Source organism: Chanos chanos, chromosome 15, assembly GCF_902362185.1.
Source record: "Chanos chanos chromosome 15, fChaCha1.1, whole genome shotgun sequence".
Lineage (NCBI taxonomy): Eukaryota > Metazoa > Chordata > Actinopteri > Gonorynchiformes > Chanidae > Chanos > Chanos chanos.
The window spans coordinates 14983969-14994865 of record NC_044509.1 but is presented as its reverse complement, the minus strand read 5'-3'; the positions used below and the strand labels follow the sequence as shown (position 1 = coordinate 14994865).

The window sequence follows — 10897 nt, the reverse complement described above, 5'->3', positions numbered from 1 at the left end:
GACGGCACACGGGAGCAGGACACGCTGGACGACACGGCCTCGGAGCAGCAGTTCCGCGTTTTCCGCGACTTTGATTTCTTGGACGTGGAGCTAGAGGACGGAGAGGTGAGAGACAAACAGACGTTTCTCTGGCAGATGGTTCTGTCAGCGGAAAACGATCCAAACACGGATAAGATACGGAAGCATTCACTCTCTTGGGAATTAGTGAGGTGTTTTAAGCTTGTTCTGAGATAGGACACGCTGCTGCCGATGATGTCTTTATAGCGTAATTTCCCTTCAGCAACTTCAGCACCAGTTGCATCGTCAAAGATCACACAGATTGCTGCTTTATATGTTATTATTGGCGAGGAGAAGGCAGCGTTTTCCACCTCTAACGCAGCATTTTCTAATCCTAAATTAAAACGTCTCACCTCCTTAGAATTCTCAGCCTTTAACAACTTTCTCTCAGTTAGTCTAGTTGTTACCCCATGCCACCTCCTGTGTCTCTCTCCAGGAACATCCAATACCTGTAGTGTCTGTTTTATCAGAGTCTCTTCTGTCTTTCTGTAGTTTTTCTTTTTTTTTTTTTTTTTTGATTTATTGTTTTCCCTCTGTCTGTCACATTGTGTGGATAATACTCTCTCTCTTTCTTTCCTGTGCTGCTCAGGAGCTGCAGGTAAGCCCGACTGCATTTGTGAGGCTGCAGAGTCATGTGACTTAGCGAGCAGTGAGGCGTGCTGTTGCCGCGGCGACAGACAGTCGCCCTGTGCATGAGCTCATTGTCAGTAATCTGGTGTAGGCTGATTGTTTAGGTCAGTGAGGAGTTTCAGCCCCGTGTCAGACTCTATAGGGGACGCACGAGTAAGCTTGTCCTGCTGCCTCGGCCATACGCTGGTCGGTTAATTCAGACAAACTAAACATTTCCCTTAGCAAACAAGCTGCACTGTCTCTAATTGGACGAATACTGTAAGGTTTCTTAATGATGACTCCTGGCTTTTTTAGTGAAAATGCTGTCAATTTTAGCAGTTGCTGTTAGGTTTGCTGTTCTATCTTTACTTCTCTGTTATCGTTAATGGAAGCGTATACCAGATTATCAGATGTTTAAGCAACTCTTTAATTCTTTTCTTTTTTTGTTTGTTTTTTGCATTGCATCTTGTTCATTGTTTCTCTGCTGTCATGTGCACGTGGGGTGGGGAAGGTCAAGCATCCTTTATTTCAAATTGACCTTTGACTTTTTCCACAATGGTACGGGCCATAGCAGGGGAACTTGTCCCCACACCCCACTCCCTCTGTGCTACGATTCTGTCTGGACGAAGTGCGTGTGTGTGTGTGTGTGTGTGTGTGTGTGTAGAGTGCAGTGGTGTAGAACTCGACAGCAGACTCAGCGGCATGTGTGTGTGTATGTGTATCTCTCCTGCAGGGTGAGAGCATGGATAACTTCAACTGGGGTGTGAGACGGCGTTCGCTGGACAGTACCGATCTGCAGGACCTGCTGGAGGAAAGCCAGCACTCTGGGAGCACGCCCAGTCTGGGCCATGACGACGCCCACGACGATGAGTCTGACGAATCCTCAGAGGAGGAGTCCACCAGTCAAAGCCTTTCCCATTCACAGCTCGTACGTCCCTCTCTCTCTCCCTCTCTCTCTCTCTCCCTCTCTCTCACCCTCTCTCTCTCTCTCTCTCTCTCTCTCTCTCTCTCCCCCTCTCTCTCTCTCTCTCTGTTTCTCTCTCTCTCTCTCTCTCTCTCTCTCTCCCCCTCTCTCTCTCTCTCTCTCTCTCTCTCTCTCCCTCTCTCTCTCTCTCTCTCTCTCTCTCCCTCTCTCTCTCTCCCTCTCTCTCCCCCTCTCTCTCTCTCTCTCTGTTTCTCTCTCTCTCTCTCTCTCTCTCCCTCTCGCTCTCTCTCTCTCTCTCTGTCTCTCTCTCCCTCTCTCTCCCCCTCTCTCTCTCTCTCTCTGTTTCTCTCTCTCTCTCTCTCTCTCCCTCTCTCTCTCTCTCTCTCTCTCTCTCCCTCTCTCTCTCTCCCTCTCTCTCTCTCCCTCTCTCTCTCTCCCTCTCTCCCCCCCCCCCCTCTCTCTCTCTCTCTCTCCATCCTTTCTCTCCCCATCTCTTCCACTCTGTCTCACCCTGTCATACCTCATTTCCCAGGTATCTGTCTCTCTTTCTCTTTACTCGTCCCTTTCACGCCATCTCACTTTCTTTCATGTTGTCCCTCCATTTTTCCTGTCATCTTCTGAGCTGGCTTCCCCAGCCCCCAGACAGCCTGGAAGGTAACTAAAGCAGGATGTTGTCTCCTTTCAGACCATGAACCTGTCTCCCTCCGAGGACACGAACCACACAGACTTCCTGTCCACGTCGTATGACGCCACCCCGGCAGAGCCGAGCTCTGTGAACTCTTCCACGCGCGGCATGGCCCCCTCCTTACCAGACGACGCCGTTATTCCACCAGTGAGTGCAGGAGGGCAGGAGGTCACTGTAAAAACAATAAAGTGTCACATTACAGACCTACAGGCCTACCTCCATTTAGCACAAGAGGTCCCCTGTTCCGGCTCTGGAATTCACGACCGTCCTCTGACCGTTAGGTCAAAAACACACACGTCTCCGGCCTGTGAAGAGCACACATGGGAACCCTTGTTTCAGTAAATAGAGATGTATTTTAGGCATAGCTTGCACCCATAAATAGAGATGTATTTTAGGCATAGCTTGCATCCATAAATAGCGATGTATTTAAGCCATAGCTTCCTTCAGTAAATAGAGATGTATTTTAGGGTTAGGGTTAGCCAAGTGATGGATGAAGAGGAGTTATGGGAATAAGAATGTAAATAGACTGGCCAGTGGATATGGAAGAGAGCAACCATTGTGTTTGTCTCCGTAGATAAAGGTACAGGCAGAAGACGAGGACAGTAACGTTCAGGAGGACGACCTGGCGTTCAGCGTCAACGAGCTCCCCCCCGGGTTCGACTGCGGCAGCGGCAGCTTCACGTTGGACCTGCCGCCAGAACAGGAGAGAGCAGAACTGGACCTGGATCCCAGCTGCCTGCCCAGGTAGGAGCCAGTGAACATGACTAGAGCACAGCGGAATGCTGGCATTGTCTTACAGAGCTTCATAAGCTGTGAACAGCGACTCAACTCATTACCGTGACTACAGTTTCGGGGAGGACAGGGACGACCTGGACGACCTTGGCTTTCCTCCGCCCCCCTCGCCCTTCTTCTCGGCCATCCTGGCGGCGTTCCAGCCCACGGTGTGCGACGACGCGGAGGAAGCTTGGCGGAGCCACATCAACCAACTGGTGTGTGATTCCGACGGCTCCTGCGCGGTTTACACCTTTCGCGTCTTCTCCTCGCTCTTCCAGGTAACACGTCGCGCCTCGGAGCACTTACACACACGTGCACTAGAAAAAATATTGCAGTATATACTTCACACCTCGACCCCACAATGATCATTTCCCATAGAGCTACACCTCTGTATCGTACCAGACGATGGAGTAGCACACTATTCAAATACACTGAGGGTCAGCAGACCTGTCAAAGTGCTGTTACTGAAAATGCATTTTAGGATATCACCTTAAAATCCCTCTGACCAGAAAATGTCACAGTGAGAGGACGTTTTTTTCTCTTCCCCCTGCCCCCTTTCCTTTTTTTTTTTTTTTTTTAGAAATGGCAGGGTGTTTTTTTGTCTTCAGGGATCAAAGATCACTTTCATGTTGATTAACGAGAAACACTCTCCCTTCTCAGAACATCCAGAGCAAATTCTGCTCCCTGACCAGTGACGCTGCCGGTTACCTAGGAGACGGACTGAGGGGCATCGGGTCGAAGTTTATGCGCTCCTCACAGATGCTGACGTCATGTTCGGACTGCCCCACACTGTTTGTCGACGCTGACACGGTGAGTCGGACAGTTGGCGCTGGAGGAAACGGTCTCTAAAATAACTGAACAGAATTTTACCGGTCTCAGAATTCAAACATGGTCCCAAATTCGCCTCGTGAGACCTGGACATTTAAGATAAGAGAGGAGAAGATGGATTAATCTCTAAAGGGAAATGCTGTTCTCAGAGAGCAGCTCATGAGAGAAACTTGCATTAAAATGTAAAAATTTGGGAATAGAACATTAGAACAGTAAGGGTGCATGATTCAGACTGCTGCGGTTGTGTAGCTTTACAGCCGTCGGTAGGAAGGACTTCCTAAGCCTTCTGGTGGGGTATTTTACAAAGACGAGTCTTTACGGAGACGAGTCTTTACGGAGACGAGTATTTACAGTGATGGGTCTTTACAGTGACAAGACTTAAACAGGTTTGCTGAGTGTTTAGTTACAGCGTGGAGGGGAAGCAGTCAGTTGTGTATTACTCTGCCTGTCTCAGCTGGCCCTCTGAATCAGCCTGTTGAGTCTGTCTATGTCACTGGGACGGAGGCCGTGTGTGTTATCTGACGTCTCTTCTGCATCTCTCTCTCTCTCTCTCTCTCTCTCTCTCTCTCTCTCTCTGTCTCTCTCTCTCTCTCTCTGTCTCTCTCTCTCTCTCTCTCTCTCTGTCCCTCTCTCTCTCTGTCTCTCTCTCTCTCTCTCTCTCTCTCTGTCTCTCTCTCTGTCCCTCTTTCTCTCTCTCTCTCTCTCTGTCTCTCTCTCTCTCTCTCTGTCTGTCTCTCTGTCTCTCTCTCTCTCTGTCTCTCTCTCTCTCTCTCTGACAGATCGTCTCATACGGCCTGCTGGAGAAAGTGAAGTTCAGCGTGTTGGAGCTGCAGGAGTATCTGGACACGTACAATAACAGAGAGGAGGCAGCTGTTTCAGTAAGACCCCAGACTCGCTCCAGGTTCCGCTTTCTAATTTAAGTCTCTCAGCAGTGGCACTCATCTGCTCTGTCCTCTGTTACCTGCAGTGGCTGCAGAGCTGTAAGGCCACGTTTCCCAGGTGCTCTGACGACGGCGTGATTACCTGCCAGCCAGGTGACACCGAGGAAAAGGTGAGAGCTCCTTACCTGTAAACGCACCGGACCTGGACATTTTTAAAACTGTTGCTTTTTTCTTTAATGTACGTGACACCACATCTGCCAGTCACCATAGACGGTCCATATGGATCTCATCAGCTAACAGTCAGTGACATTTGTACTGCAGTCATACTAGTCAGTCACAGTCAGTAGCCTTCACTCCATCCCCTGAGTCGCTGTCCAGGAGACAGAATGAGAACATCATATACAACCAGTCACTCCATAAGACAGAATGAGAACATCATATACAACTAGTCACTGTCCAGGAGACAGAATGAGAACATCATATACTACCAGTCACTGTCCATAAGACAGAATGAGAACATGATATGAGGATATGAACTCTGGATACGTGCTTTCCCACTGCTGCTCCTGGGGACTGCCGTTCTGAATCTAATCTCCCTGCTGTAGTGCACCTCGCCGACTAATTCCCAAGCATTGGATTGGTTGAATCAGGTGTGTTAGAGCAGGAACAGAGCCAGGGGCTGATAAACACTGCTCTAGTCAACAGATCTGACTCAACATCACTTTGCCTTAGAAAGCTTAACACAGATCTGAGCTCATTCTCTCCCTCTCTCTTTCTGTCTCTAGTTCTGTGTTTCTCTTTCATTTACGAACTGTCTCTCTCTCTCTCTCTCTCTCTCTCTCTCTCTCTCTCTTCCAGTCTTGGCATGAACACTTTAAATGACCACTTTGACTTAACATGGGAATGTTACTAATCCTATAGCTGAAACTGTCTTACTGGACATTAAGGGCTCCGTATGAAGGATGGGTCTGCTCTACTGCCTGCATGCCCTTCACTAACGCTTTACCTTTCCCTCCTTCTCTCTCTCTCTCTCTCTCTCTCTGTCATCTCTCTCTCACTCTGTTACCTCTCTTCTCTCTGTGTGACATGCTTGCTGTGCAGCAAATGGAAACTCTGGCTGTAAGTCAAAAAATTATCAAAAAGTTGTAAAAAAAAAAAAAAAAAAAAAAAACTTTTTACCTTTTAGCAGAGATGTACCTTTTGTAGAAAGTGTTACTGTAATAAAAAATAGGACTTTTAGTGGAAATAGGACGTCTCAAACTAACTGTAATTATATTTGGTAAATCGTCCTCTCATATAATGGTTAGGTATAAATCCTTTGCTGACTGTGTGTCTGTGTGTGTGTGTGTGTGTGTGTGTCTGTGTGTCTGTGTGTGTCTGTGTGTGTGTGTGTGTAATCACTTTATTGAGTCGTGTATCTGATGGTTAATCTCTCTGTTTTCTGCAGCAACTGGAGCTCTGTCAGCGACTGTATAAACTGCATTTTCAGCTGCTCCTCCTCTTTCAGTCCTACTGTAAACTGATTGGTCAAGTCAACACCATCAGCTCTGTACCAGAGGTACATACAGTCAGAACCTCAAACACACAGCAAAGATAAACTTATATACTGTATCACTCCTTATCTGCTTGTCTTTTGTATGGTATAGATACACCACTTACTTGGACCAGGGTCAAACATTTGTTGGTATTTTATGTGTTGATGTGCAGGGATTTAATGTGTTTTGTTGCTGTTGCGGTAGTTGTTGAACATGTCCCAGGAGCTGAATGATCTGAAGGGCAGTCTAAGGGTGGCTGCGGCAGGCGTGGCCAGTGACCTGGCTGCTCAGGAGCGCCCGTCTGCCCCTCCCACGTTCCCGTCGTCTGAGGCCGCGGTCCAGGCCATCCTGGAATGCCTGAAGAGTAACCAGTTCACCACGGCGATCCGCTACATCCGCGAGTGCAGGTCAGAGCCCTTCACCAGAATCACGTTTGCAGCGCGGACGTGTTTGAACAGGGACATTGCACACGTGGATATTGTAGTTCACCAGCGTTAAGCTGGTTTGGCTCTGTTCAGTTCAGTGAAATGGCAATGTAGTGTCATTTTGCTGTGTGGCCACTAGAGGGAGACATGTTTCTATAACGTGAAGAAAAGGAAAAAAAAAAACACTGGACACGAACTCGCTCTGGTCTGCTATGAAAGGAATTAGATAAAAGCATATTAATCTCACACACCTGCCCTTGACTGACGTTTAGTAATTAGACACATTAACAGAACTTTGTACCTCACTATGTTTGTGTGTTTATTTATTGGGTTGTGTGAAAACAACAGCCCTTTTTGTGGGTCTCCTGTTCTGTAGTACATGTTTGCATGCTTACACGCTGTTCATCTCTCTTGCATAGACGGATTTGGCCTAACGACATTTTCGGCGGTAATTCAGAGGACGAGGTCCAGACGCTGCTTAACATTTACTTCCGGCACCAGACCCTGGGTCAGACGGGCACCTTCGCCCTGGTCGGGTCCAGCCAGGACCTGTCTGAGATCTGCATCAAGCTGATGGAGCTGAACGGGGAGATCCGTGACATGATCCGCCGCGCCCAGACTTACCGGGTCATCCACTCCGGCCTCCCGGACTCCAGCGTGTCCGGCGCTAGTCTCTGACAAAGCGACTGCAGCCCCCCAGCCCAGCCTTGGCCTGCTACGTCACTGCCACGCCCCCACCCTTAGTAACCCCACCCCCCTACGTTCATCCCTGGTCCCCAGAAGTTCCTCCGTCTTCACCCCCTGTCCACTGGGCTGCCTGGGAGTGCTGCTGCTCGATCCAAGAGTTTCCCCACAAACTGTTCCCGTTCCTGGGGAAACTGGGCCGAGCGTCCCTGACTCTATTCAACGGGAAGGCGCTGGTTAGCATATCTTCGGATCGTCAGGTGTGCAGCAATACTGAAGGAACAGAGCCGTTGTTACTCGACACTTTGGATTAGGAGCTGAATCATGTCTCTGATTGATTGCACTACATCCTGTTGTTTTTTTTTAAATGTTGGACATCAGAGAGAGAGAGAGAATGAGAATGAGAGACGTGTTTGCTACTGAGAATAATGCTGTATTTTAGTAAGGACATGCCAAAGCTGATTGGAGCTTTCTCTCCCTTCCCCCATTCACGGCTGTCTTGCTTTAGAAAACTGTCTTTTGGGAAACGTGCAATGAACGTTCACTAAACTGAATGCCTTCTACTGTACCTGCTCAAAGAGAATGTTCTGGAATCCTGAGGGGACTGAAGCACTAGGCTATAAACGTGAAGAGCTGAGCAAGATGATGCAGAACGCAGTATATAAATAATCTATGTGTGTAGTTTGTTCTTATTGTCACTGTTTTCTTTTACTGTTTGGTTCAAAGCTAAGAGCTTGTGTGTGTTCGTGGGGGGGAAAAACCCCTTTTACTGAGTCTGCCACTCAACACTGTATATTTATATCAGTTTGTGCACACACACACACACGCACACATACATATCTTGACACTCAGATGTGCTGACATTCAGCATGTACTCAAGTCTAAATCGATAAACTACTGTTAAAACTACTACATTCAAATGTTTGTTTTCTCAGTATCATTTGGTTCTCTCTTGTTTTCCTTTTTTTGGCATCTGCTTTGTACTGTACTATAAATCACCTCCAGAGTAATTTATATGATTAAGAAGAAACCAACATACATTGAAAATAGTTTTCAGAAGCGATGTTGTCTATGTTGTTGCAAGACTGCTAAGCATGCATTACTGTGTTTGTATTTAGTACGAAGTCTATCATAACTATTTATTATCAAATGAATATTTTAACAGAAAAGATGCGTTTGTATAGAAGTTGAAAAGGGAGCTTTATTCGGGTGAGTAGAGAAAATTATAGGGGGGGGGGATCGGAGGAGGGGAAGGTGGGGGTGCATGCCAGGAAAGAGATTGCACATTATAAAGCTTCCTTTGGGAAGACCATCACTGTAGGTTTTTTTCCACCTTGTAAATAATTTTACAGCTTTTTTGTGAAGTTATTTGGGTTGTTGCTCTATACAGGTCTTTGTCATGTCAAAGTAAAGACATATCAAAAGCTTTTCGTCCTTTCGTTTTTTTTTGTTTTTAAATATACACGCCATATTTAATACGTACTGTTTCCCCCTGACTGTTCAAACGGATACCATTCAAAACCTTAATTACATCAAGATTAAAAAGTACGATATTGGCTGGAGGGTGTGCGAGTCAGTGCAAGTTTGCCTTTAGGTTATTTCGTCTCGCGGTACGGCACTACTGGCTGTGACATTTCGCTCCAAATCTCTTTATTCCCGGGAATTTTCTTTAAATACTTCATACAAATTACAGCCGCAGTTCAGACTACGGTGGCCCCAAATTAACAAGTATGAACAGGTCAAAATTCTGGCAAATATGGAACTGAACCCCAGTTAGAACGCTGCCTTTTCGGACAGAGTTTATGTACCCGTCGAGTCCGCTTTAAATTGTTACTTCCATATTATATATAAAAAGCGTCAGTACGAATGTGAGAGCACTTAAAACATAAAGGACCACTGAAGACAAATGCTGCAATACATGTATTAGACTTGTATGCTTACACAATCAAAGAGATACAAAAACACACACACACACACACACACACACACACACACACTAGTACTGACTGTTGACATTCAGTGAAACGCTCAGACGATATACTTGAAACTGTAAGTGGTGTCACAGGACAGCCTTTTCCCCTTGCAGCGGCCACAGAGGTCCTGACGGTGGGGCCTTCTCATGTCAACATGCCGCTTCTTCCTCTCGCAGCTGCAGCGCGTCTGAGAGCAAACCTTAAGGTAGAAAAGACTCTTGAGACGGATAGAAACACGACATAGCTTTTAACGGAAATTAGCTTTGCTGCTTTATAAATGTGTGGTTTCTGAAAACGGTGCGGGGGCGGGAGTTACCGGACACTGGATAGATTCCACTTTGTACGGGTTCAGTCCCACCTGGCACTTTCTGCAGTGTTGCTTGAAGTAAACCTGCGTTCGTGGACGGATTATTTACAGCGAAAAGAAATGACGAAAATAATGGGTGGATGATGCGACGGTTCCACACTTGGGGGCGGGGGATCTCTTACCTTGCATGACCCCGAGACGCACCACACATAAGCGCTCTCCCACCGGATACTGCACTTACTGCAGTGGAAAAACCCGTACTTCTGTTCCAGAAACTACAAGGGGGGGGCGTATAAAGAGGTTTAAAAACAAATCTCTATACACCAACAAATCGGCGAAGGCAAAAAAAACCCCAAAGAAAAAAAACCACCACATACTTGAAAGCCGAATTTCTTTGACATTCCATTGAACGAGTCATTACGCGCGCGCGCAGCCCCGTCCTCGCTCTCAGGGTCATGTTGCTCCTTTGATTCTGCCTTTTCCTCACCGCTAGTTTCAAAGTCTTCATTCTCTTTGCCGTCATCACCACCACTTTCTCTTTCATCAGCAGGCAGTGAGAAAAATCTGCGATCAAACACTGGAGAATAAATTGCTACTGGTCGAATAAAACGTACGTTGTTCACAGGAGTGCTGGGTAGCTTGTCTTTTAGGGCGGATCTGCTGCCCGAAGCTTTTGGGGATTCCCACTGCTCCTCGCGGTAGAACAAAGTTTTTGGTCCGAGGGAGCATTGGACAACAGCATCCACTTTTGGGTTCACTTGTACGCCGAACTCCCTCGTGTTTGGCTTTCGTAGCCGAGGGGTGAGGTTTGGATTCACCTGTGATAAAATGGCCTTGAGTTGAGCGCGTTTATAAATATCAAAATAGTCTTTAGGCTCGGGTGCGACTTGGATGTGACCCCTTTTATTCCAGAACGGGTATTTAATTTTTGGGTTGCCATGGTAAAATGGAACATAACTAGGGTACCTGCCAAGGTTGTAAGGTGAAATCACAAAATCCTCCATTGTCAACGCATCAGATGAGGCCTTGACAGCGCGTAATTTATCGTCATACTGATTCATGCTGTCTAATAGTTTGTCGTGACGTGACTAACGCGCTTAATTGCTTTTAGCTGTGTATTTCAGTCCTGAAGGCGTAGGTGGTACGTTGTAGGCAATTACGTGTTTTACAATTTTTTTTTTAGTAGAAGTAGTTCGTGTTGCAAAATAAACGCA

General features: G+C 46.9%; 2 protein-coding genes across 2 annotated transcripts in view; one reads left to right on the top strand and one right to left on the bottom strand.

The window, feature by feature from the left end:
* Window positions 1-7397, top strand: part of fryb (furry homolog b (Drosophila)) — a 58534-nt gene extending 51137 nt beyond the window's left edge. Inside the window, exons 51-61 of the mRNA XM_030792245.1 lie at window positions 1-105; window positions 1400-1594; window positions 2277-2423; window positions 2851-3020; window positions 3124-3328; window positions 3711-3860; window positions 4658-4756; window positions 4846-4929; window positions 6207-6317; window positions 6499-6701; window positions 7139-7397. The exon at window positions 1-105 is cut by the window's left edge and continues 66 nt beyond it. Coding sequence (XP_030648105.1) covers window positions 1-105; window positions 1400-1594; window positions 2277-2423; window positions 2851-3020; window positions 3124-3328; window positions 3711-3860; window positions 4658-4756; window positions 4846-4929; window positions 6207-6317; window positions 6499-6701; window positions 7139-7397 — 1728 coding nt within the window. The remainder of the gene's footprint in view (window positions 106-1399; window positions 1595-2276; window positions 2424-2850; window positions 3021-3123; window positions 3329-3710; window positions 3861-4657; window positions 4757-4845; window positions 4930-6206; window positions 6318-6498; window positions 6702-7138) is intronic.
* Window positions 7398-9431: 2034 nt separating this feature from the next.
* On the bottom strand, window positions 9432-10687 carry zar1l (zygote arrest 1-like). The gene is made up of 4 exons (XM_030793100.1): window positions 10061-10687; window positions 9866-9958; window positions 9693-9767; window positions 9432-9575 (listed from the first exon to the last, which is right to left on the bottom strand). The coding sequence occupies exons 1-4, from the start codon at window positions 10685-10687 to the stop codon at window positions 9432-9434; spliced, it is 939 nt and encodes a 312-aa protein (XP_030648960.1).
* Window positions 10688-10897: the final 210 nt, after the last annotated feature.

Bases quoted from the DNA above. Each gene is read 5' to 3' on its own strand.
- zar1l (XM_030793100.1), bottom strand. From the start codon at position 10,687: ATGGAGGATTTTGTGATTTCACCTTACAACCTTGGCAGGTACCCTAGT. The intron at 9,959-10,060 runs GTATGTGGTGGT...CCCCCCTTGTAG, and splicing joins CAAAGAAATTCGGCTTTCAA to TTTCTGGAACAGAAGTACGG. The intron at 9,576-9,692 runs GTAACTCCCGCC...TTCTACCTTAAG, and splicing joins TGGAATCTATCCAGTGTCCG to GTTTGCTCTCAGACGCGCTG.